Genomic DNA, 25901 nt, shown 5'->3' with positions numbered 1-25901 from the left:
AAAATGCAATAAAATAAATAAATGGGGGAAAAAAAAACAATGTGAGCAGAGGGAGCCTGCCTAGTTAGTGGACCAGGAGATTCAGGATTCTGAGAGCCAATTGCCAATGACATTGTGACAGTGTTTATATTCAATCAAGGTGTGTTCTTGTGGGATCTTACGGGTTATACAAGACATCAAGGGTATCACCGAGGACTTTACAGAGGAGGTGATTTGATGGAGTTTGCCAGATGAAGAATTTGAGAGAAAAGGAAGCAATGCTTGGGGAGCCTGTGGTTTAGAGTACTGAGGGTAGAGAGGATGAGATGAGAGGAGACAGAAAACATAAGCAAGGGTCGGATCACAGCTGGACGTGGTGGCTCACGCCTGTAATCCCAACACTTTGGAAGGCTGAGGCAGGTGGATCACGAGGTCAGAAGTTCAAGACCAGCCTGGCCAAGATGGTGAAACCCCGTCTCTACCAAAAATACAAAAATTATCCGGGCATGGTGGCGCATGCCTGTAATCTCAGCTACTCAGGAGGCTGAGGCAGGGAATTGCTTAAACCGGGAGGCAGAGGTTGCAGTGAGCCAAGATCATGCTACTGCACTCCAGCCTGGGCAACAGAGAGAGACTCTGTCACAAAAAAAAACAAACAAACAAACAAAAAAAGAGTCAGATCACAAGGATGGGGGCTGCCTAGCCTAAGCTTTACTGATGGCAACAGAGCGGTTCTTATGGTTTTCTTTTTATTTCCTTTTGCTTATTTTATATTAATCTTCCAAATCATTATGTATTCTCATGAGAGTCACCCAAAAGACCAGAGGTTCTGTGTTTGCCTGTGCCTTGGTGGTAAGGAACTTACTTTTATAATATGGGCTCCTGGCAGGGTAAATAGGTCAGGGCCATGTGAATTGTCATTCTAGAATGCTGGCTCCAGCATCACTGGGGACAATGCGTTGGAGAGGGCAAGGCCAGCAGTGAGAAGATCAGGGTTGGGGGCAGAAGTCTAGGGAAGAGACCATGAGGGTCTTCAAATGAGAGGGAAGTTGTAGGGCTGGTGTGATTTATGGAGGACAGGAAACTCCAGGAGAGAGGCCGGGTTTGCTGTTCTCAGAAGCAAAAACCTAAAAACAATAAAGGCCCTGGAGATTGAGCAGTTAAAGCTCAGAGAGGTAAACCCAGCTGGGTTAGTGGAATATAACTTACATGACTAGGTTGCTGTGAGTTGTTCTCAATCTCAGCTTTTCAGTCTCCTGGAGCAGTTCAGGCTCTATTTCTCATATTATGATTCTGTAGGTTTAGGGACAGGGTCTCAGCATTAGTATCTTTATAAAACTTTCCACATGACTCTGATGCTGAACATTGCAAAATCACAAACATGCAGTTGAAAGAATAGGCTTATGATGAAGGCCTTTTGCCTGATGATGGTTAAGGCAAAGCCCAGCAGGGCAGGGCCCATTGACTAGTTGTGGGTGGCATCCTCCATCTTAGGCCCTGGCACCCTGCCTCTGTTTGATGGACAGGTAGCAGGAAATCTACAGGACCAACCTAGAGGTCAACTTGCCTGGTGACAACCAGGACTTCTCATCTTTCCTTGGAGAGGATTGTGGGAACACTAAATCCTACGCTAGTCACCATGGACTTCATGTGGAATGGCCAATGCAAGAATGGCCTAGTGCCCGCAGAAATGTGGAATCTTAGGCGGTGATGTGGAAATCCCCCTGTGCCTTTGCAGTGAGCTGTGTGGCCTTGGATAAATGCCCCAACATCTCTGGCAACCATGCATATCTCAACAAGGGATGATAATAGCACCTCTCTCAATAGGTTGTTGGGAGATTAAATGAGATTATTAAAGTCTCTCAGTAAACTCTTATGAAAGTACTATTATACATCAGGCACTGTTCTGGGAACTGAGACACAGCATTGAACAAAAAAGACCAAAAAAATGCCTGTCCTCATGGAGCTTACACTGTAGCAAGGTGAGACAAACAGTAAACAAAATAATGTGTCAAGCAAAAATTATATCTCATACATAGTATATGATGTATATTAACTTTATATATGACATATTACATAATATATATATATATATATATATCTCACATATAATAAAATATAGTTATATATCAGTTGAGTGGAGAGGAAATGGAAACAGCAAGTATAGACAACTCTTTGGAGATGAAAATATATGAAAAGCACTTGACATTAAGAATAGCACAGAGTAAGTATGCAGTGAATTATGTTTAAAAGGCCAAACTGCTACAAATAAGGGAGTCGTAAAGATTAAGTAAGCTAATATATGATGTAGAAGTGTCTAACACAGATCCAGGACTCACAAACGAGTAGTTTTTCTTCCTCCCTCCCCTGATCCTACCCACTGTCCTCAAATCACACACACAGGCACACACACACACACACACACTCACACGCACAGGCAGCACCTTCTCGTCTTTCCTTGGAGAGGATTGTGGGAACACTAAATCCTTCTCTCTGAATTCTTCCCAACTAGACTACCACTTGGTATCAATCGTATGGCCATGGAGGTGAAACAAGTTACTTGATGGAAGATAAGAAATCAAAACATATGGAGGGTGCTTGTCCAGAGAGCATAAATGACTCTTCATTATAATATGGGAACCAAAGTCTCAAATTAAAAATAAAAGAAGGCATGAGGTAGCTTTTGCTGCACGTCAAGCACAGAGGAGATTCACTGTCATACAATCACTGAGAATATTATGTTGATTGGCAAGAGTCGGGCTTTGTAGAAGGGACAAAAATTCCCCACAGCTAATCTACAATGGAATTGTTCAATGTCAGACACCACTTTAATAATATTGTTCTGGGCTGCGTTGGATGTAAATATCCCCCTCTTCATTTTGTAAGCAATCAAAGGGAAGTTTTATAGATGGGAGAGCATGAATAGTTATACTATCTGTGCTAAAAAAACCACGGACAATCTAAAAAAAATCAAAGAAATGGTGCCTTAGAAAGGATTCGCTTTGTAGCTTATCTCCAGTCTTCTATATCTGTCCAGCAAGTTGCACATTAGACACATAACAAAAGACCACACTTTAAATGTTGCCCTTGACATTATTAAAAAGTACAGGATTGGCAAACCAGACTGGGGAAAAAAATCAGACTGTTAAATCTGGACAGTCAGGTAATCTCCCTTCGTCTTATTGCAGTGCCTAGAAGGATGAAGGGAGTAAGGGAACTCTTGTTTATTAAGCACCCACTATGTGCTTGGATGCTTTGCCTCTGTCAGAAGCAGTCTCACATTCCAGAGTGCTGAACAATGGAGGTAGAAAGACCGAGGTCCGCAACCTAGCTCTGCCATTTTCTGGTTGTGTGGCCTTAGACAAGCAAGGAAATTCAGCTCTGTGTGCCTTTTTTTTTTTTAACCTGTAAAATGAGGATACTACAATACCACAAGATAAAGTGCCGAGTATGTTTCAGGTCCTGGACTAAAAGTAAAATAAGCTTTTAGTCCAGGACCTGAAATATGCTAGGCACTCAGGGGTAGGTATGATAAGTCGAATTTTAATCTACACATCAGCCCTATGATGGGTTGAATTATGTCTCCCAACAAGATACCTTGGACGCTTAACCCCCAGTACCTGTAAATATGACCTCATTTGGAACAGGGTCTTTGTAGATGATTAAGTTAGGATGAGGTCATTAGGATGTATCCTATCTGGTATGAGTGGTGTCCTTATAAAAAGGGAACATTCAGACACAGAGACAAAGCCAGAGAGTACCATGTGAAGATGGAGGATTGGAATGATGCATCTACAGCCAAGGAAGACCAAAAAATTCCCAGCAAACCACCAGAAGCTAGGAAGAGAAAAGGAAAGATTTCCCCACGGGTTTCAAGGAGATCATGGCTCTGCTGACAGCTTGATTTTAAACTTCTAGCCTTCATAACTGTAAAAAAATAAGTTTCTGTTGTCTTCGGCCACCTAGTTTGTGGTGCTTTATTACAGCAGTCCTAGCCAGTGAATACATCCTTCCAGGATGAGGTATCCCTATTTTTAGAAGAATTGAAGCCCAATGAGGGAAAATTTACAGCTCAAGATTGTGCAGCCAGAGCTGGGATTTGAACCCAGGTCTCTCTGAGCCCAAAGTCTACCCTCTCTCTATTCACTGTGGAACCTCTCAGAAGTGGAGCTTGGCAAAAAAAAGCAAGTGGGTTTGGAAATGAGTCCCATTCATTACACCCAGGTCCCAGTGGAAGCGCCAGGTCAGAGTGAACAGCTCATTAACTAAAGAGCAGTGAGCATTTGAGAGTGACTTTTTAAGAAGAATCGACTTTTATTTATAGTGATGTTCCAGTCATTAATTTCAAAGGAAGAAAGCCCAAAGCAGAAGCAGGTTCATTAAAAATTTGACATTAGTAATTTAATTAAATTGGTTCTCTGTGTCTCATTGCGGAAAATGAAACGTTAGTTCTACACCAGTTCTCAGCTCATTTCCCCTGGTTGGCTCCCTCCCCTCACCTTAGCTTGCTTTTTTCTCCAAATGTTTACCTGACCTGCCCCTCCCACCCCCAACACTCATAAACACATACACATCACAGTCATTGCCTCGGCTGTATACCAGCTGCATGGGATCATGGGAAACACCAAGTAAGCCGGTAGCGTGGGATCATGGGAAATGCCAAGTAAGCCAGCAGCAGATCATGGGAAGTGCCAGGTAAGCCAGCAGCATGGGATCATGGGAAATGCCAAGTAAGCCAGCAGCATGGGATCATGGGAAATGCCAAGTAAGCCAGCAGCAAGGAATCATGGGAAGTGCCAAGTAAGCCAGCAGCAGTACAGGATCATGGGAAACACCAAGTAAGCCAGCAGCAGGAGATCATGGGAAGTACCAAGTAAGCCAACAACAGGGGATCATGGGAAATGCCAAGTAAGCCAGCAGTGTGGGATCATGGGAAGTGTCAAGTAAGTCAGCAGCAGGGGAATATGGGAAATGCTAAGTAAGCCAGCAGTGCAGGATCATGGGAAATGCTAAGCTGGGCCAATGGATAGGAGGTAAAGCTTTTCATTTAGGTCATCTCACTTGTCACAGGTAAAGAATGACCTCTGACTTCTCCCCCAGCTGGGTTTGGTTCCCTACCTGTCCCTGTCCCATCATAACACTTAGTGTGCATTAATTGTGCACACCACCCACTGGACTGAGAGCTTAGATTCACTTGTGTTGTACTCATTGTACATCAGGCTCTGTCCTAAGCACTTTGCATGCCTGAACTGGTTTAATTCTTGCAACAATTAATTTGGTATAAAGAAGGTGTTGTTGAGCTCCCTGTCTTATAAATGAGTAAACTGAGGTGCATAAAGGTTAAAAGACTTGCTGATGGTCCGACAGGTGGTAAGATGTCAGGCTGGGAAGTGAACCAAAGCACAGTGGCTCCAAGTCTGCTCTTTCCACCATCCGGCTGCATGGCTTCCCAGAGACAGCCTCAATAAATCATTGCCAGGTGGATTAATGGAGAGGTACTTAAATGGTAGTCTGGGCATGATGACTAAGACCCCTACTCCTCACCCCATGGGAGTATCCTGGAATGATGGGAGGTGTTGACCTTTAAGGCACAGGCAGTTCCAACTCTGGGGGACAAAGCAGAGGGCAAGGGGAGCTGGGTTAGGTAGAACAAGTGACTGACTTACAGGCACAGAGAAGCTGCATCCTCCCTCCCTCCTTATGGCCAGGTCATGGTGCTCTTGCACCTTTCCCAAGACCATTTCCTCTGCCTCATGAGAGCACACTTGCAGCTGACCATGATTGCTTGGCTTACACACTGTGTCTGGTGTTCCCTGACTCCCAGTTTTCCCCTTTAAACAAGTCAGACTGATGAGAGCCCAGGTTCTTGTCTTCCCACTTCTTGTCTTACCACTTTACTGCGTATTCTGCTGCCAATTCCAACATCTTCAACTCCCCTGAACCTGCGGGTCCAAAGTGTCCCTCTGGCTGCTAGGGCGGATCACACATGAAAGAAAGGACACTGGATTTAATGAGCACCTACTCTTATGCCATATCTTATGTCCCTTCCATCGTATTTAGTGAGGAGTGTGGAGTCTGAAATCAGGGCAGCCACGCCCAAGAGAGGAAAGTGATATTCCTGCAGTTGCATCTCTAGTGATGGTGATGGACGTCATTCACATCCATGGGTGCACATTAGAAAAGGCAAGAAACCTGGATGTCCAATTGTAAATCTCATGTGTGAAATTTTGAGTAACCCCTCCCTCTTCGGAGTAACCCATTCTCAGGTAATCAACAGCCTTGAGAAGTGGTAGATCAGCAGTGGCCAATGCTGTTTACAGAAGAAATGAGTTCCAAGAAGCCGAAGTGGCCTAGGGAAGTACTGCTAGGAAGCCAGGCGTCAGGCCTCCAGCCCATCTCACAGGCCACCTGTCTCTTTCTCTCTCTCTCCTCACAGTTCTCCCCAGCCACACATGTGGGAACCCAGGGAGGCTGCCCAATGGCATCCAGCAGGGCTCAACCTTCAACCTCGGTGACAAGGTCCGCTACAGCTGCAACCCTGGCTTCTTCCTGGAGGGCCATGCCGTGCTCACCTGCCACTCTGGCTCCGAGAGCAGTGCCACATGGGACTTCCCCCTGCCTTCCTGCAGAGGTAGGTGGCCAGAGAAGGGTCTGACAGAGTGGGGCAGTGGCTGGGAGAGGATGCTGGAGCATCCAGTGACATCCAGTCTCAAAGGGGAAAGCTACACCCCAGCAGGGAGGGGTGTACCCACTTCAGGTAGCCCAAGTCTGGAGAGCACAGAGGGTCTTCAGGGTCCCCAGGTGTTCTAGAGGTGTTTCAGCCTCACCTGACCTCCTAACCCTCATGTGTGTACTCCGTTATTTTCTTCCCCTGCATCAACAAACATGTAGCAGTCTTCCCTCACCTCTAGTCCTCCTGTCTCAGAAGAAACATAGTTTATCCTCCTATTGCAGACCCTCTTTCCTCTTGTGGAAGCCAGATCACTTCCCCAACAGCTTTTGTACTGACCTCACTGTAGGAATTATTCTTTTCTCTTTCCTGTAAATTCAGCCTCTCTCCTGTCTAATAGTTTCTTCCTCTCAGCCTCCAAATATGCTCAAAATCGCTTTACTCCAACAACCCTCTCCCTGCCAAAAACACCTCTCTTCTAAGCTGCCTTGGCCTCAGCTTCCCAGCTAGGATGACCAACTTATCCATATTTGCCCAGGACCTTCCCACTTTTAGTCCTGAAAGTTTCGCATCCTGGAAACACTCTCAGTTTCAGGCAGCAGAGACATTTGTCACCCTACTGCCAGCCTATTCCTTAGGCGATCCTCCTTCCTTCCTTCCCCTCCCTCCCTGCCTCCCTCCCTCCCTTCCTTCTATCCTTCTCCTCCCTCCTTCCCTCCCTCCCTCCCTCCCTCCCTCCCTCCCTCCCTCCCTCCCTCCCTCCCTTCCTCCCTTCCTTCCTTCCTTCCTTCCTTCCTTCCTTCCTTCCTTCCTTCCTTCCTTCCTTCCTTCCTTCCTTCCTTTTTGAGACAGGATCCTGCTCTGTCCTCCAGGCTGGAGTGCAGTGACATAATCATGGCCTACTGCAGCCTCGAACTCCTGGGATCATGCAATCCTCCTGCATCAACCTTTGGAGTTCCAGGGACCACAGGCATGCATCACCATGCCCAGCTAATTTTTGTATTTTTTTTTCATGCAGACAGAGTCTCTCTATGTTGCCCAGGCCAGTCTTGAACTCCTGAGCTCAAATAATCCTCTGGCCTTGGCATCACAAAGTGCTGGGATTACAGGTGTAAGCCACCATATCCGGTTCATGATCATTTTTAAAAGCTTAGAAAATACAGAAGGGAGTAAAGAAGAAAAAACATCTAGCTGTTTTAACCATGATTTTAATGTATTTCCTTTCCATCTTCTTCCAATATATATTGCACATATGCATCTATTACAAATATGTACATAAATTGAGATTGTCATACATGCAATTTTTAACCACCTTTGAAAAACAGTCAGTCACATCACACTGTAACATTTCCCATGCCATCAACATAGCTCAGCATCTTGAAATGCTGAGCCCCGTCCCTCCTTTTTCCTTCTCATTTACTCCTCTGTAGACTGGCCTTTGCCCCTAATATTTGCATCATTTTGCCAAATCAGATGAGAATTGTTTTGGCTCTTGTATTTTTTGACCTCTTAAGAAACCTTTGCACTATTGACCACTCTTTTCTTCTAGTAACGCTCATCTCTAAATTCCATGGATCCTGAACATCCATGTATCAGTTTGGGAGGAGTATTTCCAGGAGTTGAGAAGTCATTGGAATAAGTAGCTCCTCCTTTGGTTCAAGTTTTTAATTTTTTTTCTTTTGGAGGAAGCTTTTCTATAATTACTGTAAAAGACTGGCTCCAGGGATAAGCAGATGCTGCCTGCCACATGCATACACTTTTTGTTATTGGCACCAAGGATAAAAATTACTTGGCATGTATACCTGTTTCCCTTCTTCCCACTCCTATGACAGACATAATTAATGGGCCATTGTACCCTTTCTGCTTGAGTCCAGACACAGCTGTGGATTCCCTCCCATTAGGCAAGACACAAGCAATCAATCTGAGTTGCCACTTGACTTCACCTTTGTTTACCTCTCCTCAACCAATAGAATCGGCCTTGGCCATGTTGATCCTTCTTGGTGGAGTGTAAGGGAACTGGAGTTCCCTTTCCGGCTTTCCTAAGTCCCATCTTCCCAGATACCATTCCTAAGTCAGGACCTGCCTCTTTCCATGATTGACAAAATACAATTACCAAACCAATCAGGTGAGACCTTGGCCCCTACACACAGGTGCGTGGCCTAACCACAGCCTGAAAGCTGCTATATCTACCCTTCCTTATGGCATCCTTACCCACCCTCTGCCTTGAGGATGTTTTGGTTAACATTCTGATCTTCCAAGGAGGGTGTCAGAGTTGTGACATGATGATAGAATATGAAATATGATAGTAAATAAAATCAAGTGTCTAAGTTGTGAAAAATAAACCATAGTTCTTTTCCTTCTTTGCAGCACTATAAATGTCATGCTATTTTGTTCAAGATAAAAACCAAAAACAAATGTAATCCAGTTATCGGTCCAGTGGGGGTATCACTCTGCTTGGTGAAGTACAATTCGCAGCAATATCCCATGCTAATATGGTAAAAATCCACTAACCCTCCTAATACCTCCAGGAATCTGTCAGCTTTAGCCTCCTCCAAACCTTGAACTCACTGCCATGCCTCCCTTCTCCTGGTTCTTCTCTGCCAACTTAGGTTGGGAACTGGGTCCATTTTTCTTGGGACCCTGCTTCTCCAAAAGACAAAACACAATCCAACAAACAAAACCACCAACGAAGGCGTCTGCATGTAGTTCAGGCTTTATGGAAGGTGTGGCAACGCAAGGAGCTTACATCTCAGCAATGCAGATGACTTAAAACGAAACTATGAGCAGCCAGGAGCTGCAAAGTCTTTTGGCCCCTCCTCCCGGGAAGCTTCCCCTGGCTTCTGTCTTGGCAGGCTCCAGGTTCCCCTGTGATGTGCAGTGTACCCTCTCTCCTTTCTCCAGCCTCTTCTGCCTTGATGCCACCTGCACCTTGAGCCCATTTCAGAATGTCCATCAATTTCTTAGGCACCAGAGCCTGGTTTCCTCTTGGTTTTACCATCTCCTTGCATCTGATGTCTCCCTTCCTCATCCAAGATATTTAGGTATAAGGTAATATTTTCCTGAACAAAGAGAACTCTCATCCTATAAGAAACGCTGCAGCTGGATGTTAACATATATTTTTGTTACCCCACAAATCAGAGAGAAGTGATGAGTGCTGTCTCATGGAGGTCTTCCATCTCATGGAGGCCTTCCACCTCATGGAGAGCTTCCAGGTCGGATCAAGGCCCACAGCCTAGTGTCTTTGTGTCCAGGCACAGCAGGCAGCAAGGGCTGGCCTTTCCATGGGAAGCAGCAGGGCGGAGAGAGGCCAATCTTCCAGCATTCACACCACAGTAATGCATGGGCCTGGGCGGGGGTGGCATGTCTTTTTGTGGCACGACTCTGAAGTCTTTCAATTCTTTTTTCAGCTTCTGAAATGATGATGATTCTTTCCCTCCTTCTCCTTCACTGACTTTCCCCACTCCTTCCCCTTAAATACTAAAGGACCAGCTCAGCCTCTTCTCTGGGGACTTCTTGCATCTCTTGGAATTTCTCATTTGTGTGGCTGTAATTGCTACTAGGGGGCAACTCTCTGATCCCCACCTCCAACCCCATTCTCTGTCTTGAACTTCAGGACCATGTGGATAGTGAACTGTGCTTAAGTTCTCTTTAGGATGTGTTTCAAACTTGGCCCATTAAAACATCAGTCTTCCTGCTTTCCCCAAACCTGCTCTTTTTGCTGCCTTCCCCAGCTCCGTGAAGAGTGTCCCCACCCCTCTCTCAGCTTACACTCTCGCTTTTCTTGCTCTCACATCGCACCATTGGCCCCCATGTCCCTCTGCACCAGCCCACCCTTCCACGTCTCTGTCACTCTTCAAATGATGGTCCAGGCTCTCTCATCTCTCACCTGCCTCACTGAAGGTGACCCTTTGTAACCAGGTGTGCCCCAGTTCTCCCCTGCTCACACCAGCTCATTTCTACCTGTACTGTGGGGAGAACTTTCTAAGGCACAAATCTGATAAAGTTACCAGTCACTTAGTGGCTCTTCATCACTGATTCCTTAGCACAGAGCACAAGACTCTTCCAGAAAGAGTCTCACACCAATCTTTCTAGTATGTCTCTTAGACTTATTTTAAGTAGCTTCCACTTTAGCCACACTAGAGAATATTCCCTCCCAAATGCCCTAGGGAAGCCAGCTGAGGATGTCAAGTCCTGCTTCCAGCCCCCTGCTGCCTGAAGGGTCTGAGATGTGGTTCTGCTCAAAGGCTAGGAGAGAATAAAATGGCTCTCCAACTCTCAGACCCCCCAGGGCCTCCCCTCACACCCAGCCACCCCCCTACCTTCAGGTTCATTTCTCTGTTCTAATTCCCTCAAGCTGCAAGAATATCCTAAGAAACATCCTCAGTAATGTCGGTGATTTTAAGGAAGTAATTTCTCAAACTGTTCTTCCTTAGGAGGCCAAACTAAACAGGAGCAAAGGGTACCCACTATATACCCACCTTGTGCAAGGGGTGGCAGTCTTGCCAGAGTGAACCATTTCATACTCAGGAAGCATTAAAAGACTTTTGGCCTTTCTTCTTCTCATGTAGAACTCTCAAGGGCTGGCATCTGCAAGCGGATAAACCTCATCCACTGGGCAGTGGTCCGTAAATATTTGCTGAATGAACGGCTGTCTGGATGGGTCTAATTCACCATCAGAATCATGCTGGCATACAAGCCCGAAAGGGAAACTGCTAGCCTGGGTTTCCCCACCTGCCCAGTAGCTCTGAGTGACAATCTCTTTAAGTCCAGAGCTTCCCAGAGCAGACTGGAGAGCCGTGTGTTTGTCTGTTTCATCCAGGAAATGCCATGTGCCCAGCTGGAGGGTGGACTTAGTCTGGGGACAGCACAGACTGGGGTAGCAGCTGGGAATAGGGAGCAGGTGTGAGGCCGACTCCCAAGAAGGCCCCTCCCAAAGATCCTGACCCATCAAGGCTTGGTCCAGCTGACAGAGGGAAGGAGGTGGGACTTGTGACCTCCCTTCACTTTGTGTCACACCGGGCACATTTTCAAAGGCAGGGGTCCCTGGGAGGTGCTGTGCTTTGTGGCCTCTCTTTAATCCACAAGAAGGACCAGGTGGATTTCAGCAACAGGCCTCTGACTTATGAGGGCCATTGGCCCTGGATCAAAGAAGGCTGCATGGGGAAGCGACAGAGTTCATATGTGCTGGGGGCTGAGAGGCAGGTAGTAGGGAGAAAACTGGCCTAAGTAAGAAGTGGTTGGCCTCTGAAGTTCAAGCCAAACATGGCAGGCTGCCCCCGTACCTGAGGAAGTGGGAATTTGGTCTTCAGAAGCTCGTACAGCAAGTGCTGAGCTTTATTCCAAATGTTCTGGCCCAGGTAAAGAAGCCTGCGGAATGTGAAACAGAAGCAGTGGTGTCGGGTACGGACAGTGCATAGAGTCAGACGGCCCTGGTTCGACCCTAGCTAGGCCAGCCCCTAGCTGTGTGGTTGCCAGTGTGCTGCTTAAACGCCTCTGAGTTTTAAAGGTAGGACACAAGTAGCAGCCTTACAGGGCTGATTGCATCCTCATTCATTCACTTGACTACTCAACAACTTTCTGTTGAGTGCCGGTTATGCGCCAGCTAATTATCATTTATTGACTGCCTATTAAGTACCAAATATTTTTCTAGATTCAGAGAATTGCAATGATGAACAAGTCAGACCAAATTCCATGATCTCTTGGAGTTTACATTCTAGCAGCCAGGAGGCAGAAAACAGACACACAAACAAAAAAAACAAATTTCAGGTGGTGGTAGGAGCTATGAGGAAGTAAAGTCTTAGCCAGTGATGAGGAAAGCTGCTTTAGATGGAGCAGTCAGGAGAGGCGTCTCTGAGGAGGTGGCCTCTGAACTGAGTCCTGAGTGACAAGAAGGAGCCTGTCCTGTGAAGACCTGGAAAATGGCATTCCTGGCAAAAGAAGCAGCAAGTGCAAAGGCCCTGAGGTGGGGAAAGCGCTGCACACAATAGAGGAACAGAAAACAGGTCCCTGCAGCAAAAGTAGAGTGAGGGGTGGGTGGAGAGGGCAGGGATGGGGTGAAGCAGGATAAGAAGTATAGGCTGGGGTGGGTGGATCACATGGTCAGTAGTTTGAGACCAGCCTGACCAACATGGTGAAACCCCATCTCTACTAAAAGTACAAAAATTAGCCAGATATGGTGGCATGTGCCTGTAATTCCAGCTACTCAGAGGCTGAGCCAGGAGAATCACTTGAACCTGGGAGGCGGAGGTTGCAGTGAGCCAAGACCATACCACTGCACTCCAGCCTGGGTGACAGAGTGAGACTCCATCTCAAAAAAATAAATTAAAAAGTACAGACTTGGTTCTGAGTTCAGGAGGCAACCAGGGGAGAGTTTTAAGCAGAGGTATAGTTCAATATAACTTAATTTTTTTAAAAATCACTCTGGATACTAGCTAGGCAAAAGGCACCATAGGAAGACCAGTTGGGAGGCAGCTATTATGGGCAGCCAGGCTGGAGATGATGCATCTTGGTTGAGATGCATCTGTTGGCTCTAGTAGAGGTGGAGGGACAGGCGTAGATGGGGGCTGTGCTTTGGGGGTACAGCCCACAGACCTTACAGATGGATTGGATGACTGATAGAATAAAGGCTCAAGGCTGACTCCTAGGCTTTTTTCTGGAGAGATGGTGGGTGAGGAGGGCAGTGACCAAGATGGAGATGACTGGCACAGGTGGCAGGAAGCATGTGCCCTAAAGGGAATCAAGACAGCTCACTTTGTCCAGGTAAAGTTTGAGATGCTGTGAGACATCCAAGTGGGGAAATTCATTGTGCAGCTAGAAGGAGTCCTAAACTAGAAAGAGATCTGAGAGAGGCATAAGAGACCCTAGGGCAACACTGTAGATAGCAAAGAGGGTCTGGGCACTGTATGCTGGACCTAACTGTGTTGATCAAATTTAACAACACGGAGAAGGCCCTCAACACTGTGCTGGGTGCAGTGTGGACCTTGAGTGATTCCAAGCACTGGGGCCTCAGCAGGGACCACAGCTACCCAATGCCACTCTTTACAATAGGGTACCTCTACTGCTGCTGGGATCACTAGCGTTCCATCACCTTTGCCATTACTGTTACTAGAGAAGAACATTTCACAACATGGGCTCTGGAGGCCAGCCACCTGGATTCAAATCCTGGCCTTGTCATTCACACCCACTGGCTGGACCAGTTACTCAACCTCTCTATGCCCAGTTTTCTCATTTGTAAATGGGAATAATAACAGTACTTAACTCACAAGTTGGAAGTAAGGCTCAAGTTAATAAATGCTAAGCACATAGCAGAGGGCCTTATTCATAGTTATGACTCAGTGAGGGGTATCTATCATTGTCAGTCTTACTGCCACAGCCTCACTGGCCACCATGTATTGAGCCCTACCTAAGTACCACATCCTGCATTACCTTTCTTAATCCTCACAGATGCCGAGGAGGTTAAGGTACTGTTATCTCCTGTTACGAGTGAGGAAACTGAGGCCTAGAGAGGTGCAGTGCTTTGCCTGTGATCACACAGCTAGAGAGCGGTGGAGCCAGGATTCAACCCAAGTCCACGTGCGTAACACCCATGATCTTGACCACCGCCCTCCACTGCAGGCAAGGATGGTGGCCTCTGGCCCACAGCAGGAGACTCACAATGACACTATGATTTCCAGAGCTTCCCTAGCCTAGTGGTTCAGGGCCTGAGAGGTTGGCCTGCAGGTGCACGCATTCCCTGCATGGCTCCACCAGTCAGGAACTGGCAGTCTTTTGTGGTTTCCTCTTGACCTTCCTTGTTCCACGAGCTCCTTAGGAGAGAGACCTCTAGGAAAGGGCCTGAGATCATTCTGTTGGGCAGATTCTGCTTCAGGGTGGGGGCTAGGAGCTACTTATCCTTCTTATGAAGAAAGCCAGACCCAAGGTTCACCCACCTCCACTTGAGCACTGGGAGCTGGGCCAGCACTTTTGAGGCAGCATGAAGCCCCCCAGGCAGAAGAGAGGGGAGCAGGAGGAGGCACTTCATGCCTGGAAAACCCCACCTCCAGGGTCTAGTGCTTCCAGAAGCCTGCTCCTAGCTCATGTCAGGAACAGGATTACAGTGACTGAAGCCCGGGAGGCAAAGAAATAGGTGATAATGATGTGGGCCTGGAGTCATAAGGTCTTTGGTTCAAACCCTAGCTCCAACAGTTAGTATCTATGTGGCCCACCAGGAAGTCTTAAAAACTCACTGAACCTCTGTTTTCTCATCTGTAAAATTGTGCATGATAATACCTACGCTCTCGAAGATTTGAGGGCTAAAGGAGAAAATGCAGATGACGCATTTTGCACAATGCCTGGCCCATAATGAAAGCTCAGTAAGAAGTGTCATGTAATCAAATACCATGTCCTGTCTACAGTCTTCTCAGAAAGATACGTCAGATGGCTGTATCTATAGGAACCTGGGGACAAAAGTGATATTCTCAGAATTGGTCATTTCTTCATTTTAAGGAGAGTCATTGATAAAGCCAAGGATGAATGGGTAGAGTCCAAAGCCCCCAGGAAGAGGGGACGGAGGAAGTTGAGCAAGTTATGGGGGCCCTAGCATGGAAAGGCACACTGAACCATTCTGCACAAGAAAAGGGGGTGGGAAACAGCTATGGGCACTCCTGCCCTGGTGCTCTCAGTCTTGCACTGGAATTGCAAGATGGTGGCTTCTCCTTTGAGACCTGTTGGCATCTTCATTTCCATAGATGCTGAGGGGTCCTGGGGAAGATGATATGAACAGAAGCCAATTCCAAGGACCCCAGATCTTCTAGGCATACAAGATGGCACCCTACAGCTGGCCTGAAGTGGAGAGGATAAAATCCTGTTTTCTCCATTTCCACCTGAAATTCGTCAGCCATTGTAGAGTTAACAGCCACCAAAGAGAACTGAGGGATCATTCTCTAAAATTATGGTTAATTGAAGAGATTTCCGTAGAACTTAAAGTCAATCATAAATAAAGTCATAAACTTGCAAAGGCAACTATCAGCATAACACACCTGCACCTCAGAATATGCATGACTTAATGGTGGTGCAAAATGTCCATTGCCAGAGAAGGAGAAAGTGTAAATGAACATTTAAGGACTATGGTCTCAGCTGAATGTTATGTTTTATGACTCTGGAGTTGTAACCATGAAATATGATGCCTTGTTTAAAGTGTGAGAAAACCTCTAAACAGCTTCTGCAGGATCTTCAATCAAAACAGGATAATGCGAGGGCCAGGGTGTTAGATAAGCCCAAGAGGCAGGGTCGGCTAAAATGCTAAAGGTGCCACCTTCAGAGGGGACTTGTGGCTCTGGCCAGAAGATCTCAAGTTCTCAAGTCCTCAGTTCTAGCACAGTCCAGAAATCATTGCCTATAGTTAGGACGCTTGAAAATCTCAGGATGCCTTACCAAACCACTAACAAGCAGGGATGTGCCTTATGATGGAGGAGACGACCGTCCTAATGCCAGAGGGTCTATGACCTTGAGAAAGTTACTTAACCTCTTTGAGCTTCAGTTTCCTCTTACATTTATTTGTTTGGCAGATATTAGTCAAGTACCTGCTGTATGTCAGAAAATGTGCTAGTTGATAGGGACAGAACAGACATGGCCTCTGTTCTCATGGAGTTTACTGTCTACACGTTAGCTAAGTAATGGCATAATTATGGAAAATTATTAGTTATGGCAAGATATGTGGTGCTCAGAAATAATATGATGAGGGAGAGGTTATTCTGTTTCTGGAAAGATCCTTGCGGAAGCAGCGCTTGGATTGGAACCTAAAGGCCGAGGGCGGGGGGCAGTCAGGCCCAACAAGATAGGGCAGAAGTTTCCAGAAAGAGAAAATCACACTTTCAAAGGCCCTGGAACAAGGAAATGCTAAGTGTATCAGAAGAACTGTGAGGAGGCCAGGGTGGCTGCAGATAGTAGGGAGGGAGAGACTGGCATGAGGCAAGGCCTGTGAGGTCCTTGTGAGGCATCGGGTATTTCAGTTTATCCTGAGTGACAATGGGGGTTATTGACAGTTCCCACAGAGAGAGTGGCGTAATCAGGCCCATGCTTTCCGGTATTACTCTGGCCTCTGTGAAGAATGGACAGAGGCTGCAAAGCAATCTACAGATTCAGTGTAAATCCGTATCAAAATACCAGTGTCATTTTTCACAGAAATAGAAGAAACAATCCTAAAATTCATATGGAACAACAACAACAACAAAAAGCCTGAATAGCCAATGCAATCTTGAGCAAGAAGAATAAAGCTGTAAGCATCATGCTACGTGACATCAAAATATATTAAAAGGCCATAGTAACCAAAATAGGATGGTATTGGTATAAAAACAGACACATAGATGAATGGAACAGAATGGAAAGCCCAGAAATAAATTCACATACTTATAGCCATCTGATTTTCAACAAAGGCACCAAAAACATGCATTAGGGAAAGGACACTTACTTTAATCATGCTGGGAAAACTGGATAGCCATATGCAGAAAAATGAAACTAAACCTCATCTCTTACCATAGGCAAAAATCAACTTAAAATGAATTAAAACCCTAAACTTAAGACCTGAAACTATAAAACTACTGGAAGGAAACATAGGGGAATTATTCCAGGATATTGGTCTAGGCAAAGATTTTTATGGCTTAGACCCAAAAAGCACGAGCAACAAAAACAAAAATAGACAAATGGGACTATATTAAACCAAAAAGCTTCTACACGGAAAAAGAAACCGCCAACAAAGTGAAAAGACAACCTGTTAAAGATGAGAAAATATTTGCAAACTATTCATCTGACGGGGGACTAATGTCCAGAATGTACAAGTAACTCAAGCAACTTAAAAAGCAAAAAAAACAGATAATCCCATTAAAAAGTGAGCTAAGGACATGAATAGACATTTTTCAAAAGAAGACATGAAAATGGCAAACAGGTATGGGAAAAGATGTTCAGCATCTCTAATCATCAGAGAAGTGCAAGTCAAAATCACAATGAGATATTATTTTACCCTAGTTAGAATGGCTATTATTAAAAAAGCAAAAAACAACAGATGTTGGCAAGGATATGGAGAAAAGAGAACTCTTATACTTTGTTGGTGGGAATATAAATTAGTACAGCCACTATAGAAAACAGTATGGAGAGTTCTCAAAAGACTAAAAATAGAACTACCATATGATCAGCAATTCCACTAGAGTATTTATCCAAAGGAAAGGAAATCAGTATATCAAAGGGATACCTACACCCCCATGTTTACTGAAACACAATTCATAACAGCAAAGATATGGAATCAATCCAAGTGCACATCATTGGATAAATGTATAAAGAAAATGTGATATATATATATATACGTATATATATACATATATATATGCACACACACATACATACATATACATACACACACACACACTCACACACACACACACACACACACAGTGGAATACTACTCAGATGTTAAAAAATTAAATTAGCTAGGTACAGTGGCATGCACCCATTGTCCTGGTTACTCAGGAGGCTGAGCCAAGGGATCTCTTGAGCCCAGGAGTTCAAATTCAGCCTGGGCAATGTCCAGCACAACCCCATCTCTACTTTAAAAAAAAAAGAAAAGAACGAATGAAATCCTGTCATTTGCAGGAACATGGGTGGAACTGGAGGTCATTATGCTAAGTGAAATAAGCCAGGCACAGAAAGACAAATATCACCTAACACACATACGAGGAGTTAAAAAAGTGGATCTCATGGAAGTTGAAAGTAGAATGATTGATAGTTGCCAGAGGATGGGAAGGCTGTGTGTCAGGGGTTGGAGGATGTGAGGGATAAAGACAGGTTGGTTAACAGACACAAACATACAGTTAGGTCAGTGGTCCCCAACCTTTTTGGCACCAGGGGCCAGTTTCATGGAAGACAATTTTTCCATGGACAGGAGGTGGGGGATGGTTTCAGGATGAAACTGTTCCACCTCAGATCATCAGGCATTAGATAACTAGTGCAACACTCACCTCCTGCTGTGCAGCCCAGGTCTTAACAGGTCCTGTTCCGTGGCCCAGGGGTTGGGGACCCCTGAGTTCGGTAGAAGGAAGAATGAGTTCTAATGTTCAATAGCAGAGTACGGTGACTATAGTTAAAACAACGGTGTATTGTATATTTCAAAATAGCTGGAAGAGAGAACTTGAAATGTTCCCAACACATAAAAATGATAAACCCTTGAGGTGATGGATACCCTAAATACCCTGACTGGATCATGATACATACTGTGTTAGGCTTTTCTTGTATTGCTGTAAAGAAATGCCTGAGACTGGGTAATTTATAAAGAAAAGAGCTTTAATTGGCTCATGGTTCCACAGGCTGTACAGGAGGCATAGCATCGGCAGCTGCTCAACTTCTAGGGAGGCCTCAAGGAGCTTTTACTCATGGTGGAAGGTGAAGTGGGAGCAGGCACATCACATCACCAGAGCAAGAGAGAGAGAGAGTGAGGGGGAGGCACCACACAATTTTCAACAATCCGATCTAGAGATGACTCACTCACTCTCACAAGGACAGCCCCAAACCATGAAGCATCCATCTCCATGACCCACACACCTCCCACCAGGCCCCACCTCCAGTATTGGGGATTACATTTCAACATGAGATTTGGGTGGGCCATCCAAACTATGTCGCCTACTATGCATGTCAAAAAAAATCACCCATGCCCCAAAAAAATGTACAAATGTTTTGTAACAATAACCTTTTTTAAAAGGAGCGCTCCAAGATAAAGTTCTCAATGCAAAAAAATAAGTATGTGAGGTGATTGATAGGTTAATTATCTTGATTTAATTATTCTACAATACATGTATCAAAAGATGACAGTGTATTCCATAAGGGTATACAATTATTGTCAATTAAAAGTAAAATTTTAAAACTGAAAAACAAAAGGAATGGATGGACTGGAGGAGGAAGGAGGAGGCTTGGAGACCAGGAGGCGGCTTCATGGGTGTGGTCAACTTGGAGTACAGCAGTGGCAGTGATGGCGGGGGACAAGATTGAGCACCACCTAGGTGGACTGCCAGGTGAGTCCCTGGCTGGATGTGGGAGTGCGGGAGGAGTTGAGGATGTCCCCTGAGCCTCTGGCATGAGGAAGTGGGTGAATAGTGCTGACACTCCAAGATGGGAAAGTCAGAAAGAAGGCTAGGTTCCTCGGAGGAAAGGATGAGAGCAGTTTGGGTTGGGTTGGGTTTGAGAGCAATGTGGAATATCTGCTTGGGGTTCTAAGACTGGAAGTAGGCAGAAAGCTCTGGAGTCACTGTGTTTCCCCCAAGACCTGCTCTCCGTCTGGAATTCTTGGTTGTCTGCCTGGATTTGCAGGCCAGATTAAATGAGACCACGTGGACCAAGGGCCTGGTTGGAGACTTGTCCACACAGAGTGGCTGCACCTGCTCCCCACCTCCTGAGCCATTCCCTCCCCCTCTGATGTTTCCGTTTGGCCCCTGCTCACTTTTGCACCTGAATGCCCTTCCTTTCCCACCCTCCCTTCTTTCGGGTATCTTTGCTTCTCCCTGCTCCGTACATGTCTGTTCAGTCCCCATTCTTCTCCTCTCTTGGAGAAGGGGGAGGTCCCTCTTGGTCCTACTGATTCCTTGCCTCACAGTCTCTGGGATCCCAGGCTTGTAGGCATCCCCACCTGTTTATTCCTCAGGATCTCACACTCAATAAGGGAATGGGGAAGAGGGGAGGAGGGGCTGTCACTCTTCCTGAAGAGCTGCATCTCCTCTAGTGTCCCTGTCTCTGCTCTCTCCTTCACCTTCCACTCTCTGTTGGAGACCACACCCTCTTGTTCCTCCACAGCCAGCCTCCTAAATCTCTTCCTGCTGCTCCTCTTTCCTCCCTGCCTAGTTGCAGCTTCGATGATGGGAACAACCTCTTCTCCGTTCTCTATCTCTGGTCTCCCCACTGGCTACCTTCCACTCCTGCCAAACCACACCATTCATCCATTACTAGGGGACCAAATCATCCTTCTAAAATAGGTCTGGACTTGTACTTCCTGCCGAAAACCCTCTTTTCCACACCTACCATGGCTCCCCTGCACCTGCAGAGGAAAGTCCAAACACCTCGGCAGTACCATCAAAGCCTTTCCCCAAGCAGCGTGCCCATCCAGACCTTCTTGCCTCCGAGGACCTGTTTGCTCCACCTGGAACTCTTCTATTTCTTCCCCTTCCGGCACACTCCTACTCCTTTTTGAAGATTCAGGCTAAATGTCCCTTCCTTCACCATGATCCCTTGCCCCAGTGCAGTCAAGACTCAGCCATTGTGCCCAGGGCTGAAGTCAGTTCCACCTGGTATAGTGAGGGCCAGTGACAGGACTGTCAGGGACCAGTGGGCCCACTGCTTTCTGGGAACGACATTGACAAATCTCCCATTCGCTGGCTGGCTCCTGTGGCTTATCTCCCTGGTAATGTTCACGGTGAATTTATTTACATCAGAAGGAGACAAACTCTGCCTCAGATGCCAGACTTCATAGCCTCCTGCCAGAGAGATACCCAAGGCGGAAATACTGTGCAACTTGATAAAACAAATCAACAGCAACACTAAACTGGATTTAAAGCCAAGCAAGGCCAATCTTGCCTACCTTCCTGCTTCCTGGGGCCTGGGCAGCTGGGTTGAGCAAAGCCAGAAGAGGGGAGGGGAATAGAACCTCAGCTCCTCTACTTGGCATTCAAGGCCCTTCATGGTCCAGCTCTTGCCTTCCTGCCTAGCCCAGCTCTGTCATCTCTGCATGCCCCTTTAAGTTCAGACGGCCCTGCCTAGTAAGTCCCTAAACATGCCACACTCCCCAAACTTGAACTGCCCTTTCTGTTTTTCTGCCTAAGACACCCTCTCCCCTGAGGCCTACCAAGCAGGCAGCCCTCAGCTGATGTATGCTGCCAGCTCAGTGTTTGAAATGAAGCCAGACTCTACGTCTCACGGTTACCACCTGGTCTAAGCCACCATCGTCTGTCATTGAATTATCATGGTAGCTTCAAGAGGCCCCCAGCTTCTTCCCTTGCCCTCTTTGGTCTGCTATTTACCTGGAAGCCCAAGGGATCCTGTTAATACACAAATGAGACCATATCATCCTCAGCCCAGAACCCTCCACTGGCTTCTCAACTTATTCAGAGTAAAAGTCCACATCCTTACAGTGGCCTCTCAGGCCCTCAGTGGCCCTGCCTCTGCTGACCTTATCCCCTGCCACTTTCCTTCTTCTTCCTGCATTCAAGCCCCTTGGGTCTCTTGATGCTCTTCAATGGTGCCAGGCCTCTGCACCCTGTGGCCTTTGCATTTGCTGTTCTATCTGTCTGGAATGCTCTTTCCCATGTGACTTTCTTTCTCACTCCTTCAGGTATTGGCTCAAGTGTTGACTTCTCAGTGGGGTCTTCTCTGACCACCCTTTCTGAAATGTCCACACCCCCACTCCCAACACCAGACACCCCATTTTCCTCTGCACTTAACACCTCATTTACCATAGAGTTAATTATTTATCTTGGAATTGTCTTTATCCTTCTGATCAGAATGTAAGCTCTGGGATGATAGGAATTTTTGTTTGTTTTATTCACAGCTGAATCCCCAGCACCTAGAACAGTGACTGGCACATAGTAGGTGTTCAGTTAGCATTTGTTGAATGAATGGATTAATATATTAATAAAAATGCTGTCTCATCCATAAAGCCCTTTCTACCTATGTGCTATCACTGTGCCTTCAGCATCTCCATTATAACAATTCTATGTTGCCATTGCTGGCTTGCCTGCTCACCTCCTCTCTGAGAAGCACTTGAGGGCAGAGAGGAAATCAAGCTTTTCACATTGTAGTGCTGGCTGTAGCCCAGTATTTGCCCCACAGTAGGTGCTCAGTTAATGGATGTGGGAGGGAAACCTTCACAAGCACCTACTCTGGTAGAGTAGGTGTATTTCTTACATTTCTGCACTCACACAAACTTAGGAGTTAGCATTGAGAAATGCTATGAGTTGGCTCATGATTCTCTTGACCCTGTAAAACAACATTAATAAGAGTAGTTCAGAGCTGCTAAACAAGATCACTTTTATCTCTAGCCCAGATGACTTCTATATATCTGTTAATCTGATCTCACCATTAGATGCCTCACAGACATACTCACTTCTGTGTGTCCAAAACTGAACTCCTCGTTGCTTTCCATACCATAAGGTGCTCCCTTCCTGGGTTTTCTGCCCCAAGAAATAGTACCTTTCATCCATCCAAAGGCTTACACCAGCAACCTGGATTTTATACCTCCTAGTTGCTGAGGCCTGGAGGTCCTGCTTCCTAAATATCTCTCAAATAAGTCCTCTCCCACCCTCCCCGTGACCTTAGCTCAATCTCATCCAGCCTCACCTGGACTTCGGTGACTTTGGTGATACCAAGAGCATCCCATGTGCTTCCCTGACTCAGACCTCCTTTATACCATAGCGTGTGTTCTTTCTAAAATGCAAGTTTAATCATATTTCTTCACTGCTTTGATCCTCAAGATGAAGTGGAAGGAAAAAGGAGAACCTAGCATTAGCATCTACCACATGTAAGTCACTGGCTAATGCTAGGTACCATCAAGTTAATTATCTAATACAGTTATCACAACAGAGAAGCAAACTGAGGCTTAAAAAAATAAATTCTCCAAAGTTATGCAGATGGCTGGGAAATTGTGGAGCCTAAATTCAAATCTAGACCTTCCTGACCCTAAAATCCATTTCCCTTCCAATGCACTCCCACCTCCAAATCTTTTTGGCTCAGTGTTCTCTGCCATGCGACTTCTCCTATATGCCATTACTATATTATTCCTCTTTTTACCCTGTGATGAGCCATCTAGAGCTATTTAGACATGCCTTGCACATTTATACTTCTGTGCTTATGACCACTGGGTTCCTTCTTCCCTGAAATGTCCTTCCCTTTCTTCTCTATCTAGTGAACTCCTACTCATTCTTCAAAACCCAGCTCTAATGAAACTTCCTCTGTTAAGCCTTCTCAGATGGACTCATCCAAACAAAGTTATTTGCTGCTTTATCTAGTCCGCACACTGTGAACTGTATTCTTGGAAGACAGAAAGATGTGTTGCAGGTAAAGCCCATGGTGAGTGCTAGGGCTTGAAAACCAGACCACTCATGTGAGCCTCTTGTCTCTGTGCCCACAGCCGATGATGCCTGTGGTGGGACTCTGCGGGGCCAGAGTGGCATCATCTCCAGCCCCCACTTCCCCTCGGAGTACCATAACAATGCCGACTGCACGTGGACCATCCTGGCTGAGCTGGGAGACACCATCGCCCTGGTCTTTATTGACTTCCAGCTGGAGGATGGTTACGACTTTCTGGAAGTCACTGGGACGGAAGGCTCCTCCCTCTGGTAAGCACAACACCCCCTTCCTTTCCTACCCTATTCTCTGCAACTGTGAATTACTGGGATGCTTACAGTCTCCTTAGTGCCTGGACCTGCAGCCAGAGGCGTCTTAACCACTTCCTTACACCTACTTTTGGAGTCTTTTCATCTAATCCTAATGAAAAACCACTGCATGTTTTTAGAGCTGGGCTAAATTTTTATAGTGAATTTGATATTTGATTTGAAACATGTTCTTGCTGAAGAATTTTATGATGGGTCTTGGTTGAATAACTTGTATTAAGATTAAAAATGTCCTGGTCTCAGGATGTGGACAGGTCTAGTAAAAAGATTTGAAATATTGTTCCGTTTCTGGAAGATATATGCATAGCATCCAAAAAGGGACAAGAACCGTAAGTGGCAATTGCTGAGATCAGAACATTTTTAGTCTTAATTCTTCCCACTCCAAGGGTCCTGAGACATCAGAAGGGCATTATGTCTCAGTGTCTGAAGGGAAGGACGAACCTTCTCCGTCTTGTTCTGGCTTTGCTAAAAAGTGCAGGCTTTTCTGTGGTGTGCTCCATAGAGAGTCTCAGTTGCTGTTGGGCTAGGGAGGATATGAGTTACTGAGGATTTACAGCCATCATGGCTTATTGTCCTCCAGACTTAGGCTCACAGGATGTGCTCAAACTGAGTTTGGCTTAAGGAAGTATCTGGCCTCCTGTTTGGGTGACAAGAATCACAAGTGGTATTCTTATTGTGGCTGTGTTATCAGGAGGACCTTTGTTAGCACATCAGGAGCCAATATAAGGATATGTCCAGGTGTACTTTAGGCAAAGATGGGCATCGTTGGAGCCTTAGTTGCTGCATGGTGTCAGGGGAAGGCGGGGATCAGTGCATGGAGTTAGGGGTAGAGGAGGTGTCACTGAGGATTCTGAATGGAGCAGAAAGTGGGTAACTACAAGAGTCAGAGAAGGACAGATCCTAGGAAATACAGAGACATGGCAGTCAGTGGGAGTAGGGAGGAGGAAGACGGGAGGGAGAGGAGGAGAGGAGGGGAACGGGGCAGGTCTATTGCACACCTCCCATGCCAGGTTTCATGGTGGTAGAGACACAGTTGAGTAAGACATGGTTTTTTGAGGAGCTCATTGTCTCTTTGGTAAGAAAATCAGACAAACCCATGGTAGGAGCCAAGTGTGACCATTAAATATTTAAGAGGGATAAAGTGGGAATGGATTTTCCCCAAATATAGGCTCAGATTTGGGAGCTAGTGTAATTGGAAAACTCAAGTTTCCTGGTGCAGTGGAAGGTGTGCTGACGTGGGAGTCAGAAGACTCTGGTGTTACCGTGAGCTTGTTGCAGGAAGCTGGCCAGGTCATTTCATATCCTGGTCAGGGGGCTGAGAGAAGCACATGTGAGCGAGGACAGCCTGCTCTGTGGAGGTTGATGTTCTATAAACTAGTCCAGGAGCAACAACAGCTGGTTATTTTAAGCTGGGAGTTGGGTTGAAGGTTCAGGTGCGTCTTCACTCAACTGGAATCCCGACGACCAGCCCAGTGTGAAGACCCTCGGACCTCCGCCTCTTTTTGTAAAATTCCTGTTACTGACTGTAAATGTCATACATATGCTCCTGGTAGAAAACATGGAAAATCTACAAAGATATGGAAAAATTAAAACTATTAAAATTTCAGTGTACTCACCTTTGACCTTTTTTCTTAGCCTAAGATTAAGCTAGCTGGCTATTTATATATATTTTAATATTACCAAATTAGGATCTAAAAATATCTGTAGTTACATATTTTTAGCTAATCATTGTGTCATGAAATGTTTTCCTATACCATTACCGATGCCTCCAAAATATACAAGGTTTGATAATAATATCATTTGTTGACCCTTTACTATCAATGTGTGCCAGATAGGTTATAAGCTCTTTAGAGCTA

At 45.9% G+C, this 25901-nt stretch overlaps 1 protein-coding gene across 1 annotated transcript in view; it reads left to right on the top strand.

The window, feature by feature from the left end:
- CSMD2 (CUB and Sushi multiple domains 2) overlaps window positions 1-25901 on the top strand; it is a 616956-nt gene that overhangs the window by 207575 nt on the left and 383480 nt on the right. The window contains exons 4-5 of the mRNA XM_017527996.2: window positions 6416-6610; window positions 23784-23991. Of these exons, the coding sequence (XP_017383485.1) occupies window positions 6416-6610; window positions 23784-23991 (403 nt within the window). The remainder of the gene's footprint in view (window positions 1-6415; window positions 6611-23783; window positions 23992-25901) is intronic.

Source organism: Cebus imitator, unplaced genomic scaffold (assembly GCF_001604975.1).
Source record: "Cebus imitator isolate Cc_AM_T3 unplaced genomic scaffold, Cebus_imitator-1.0 Scaffold51, whole genome shotgun sequence".
Classification (NCBI taxonomy): Eukaryota; Metazoa; Chordata; class Mammalia; order Primates; family Cebidae; genus Cebus; species Cebus imitator.
Note: the sequence above shows the minus strand (reverse complement) of the source record. Positions and strands in the feature narration are given on the sequence as shown.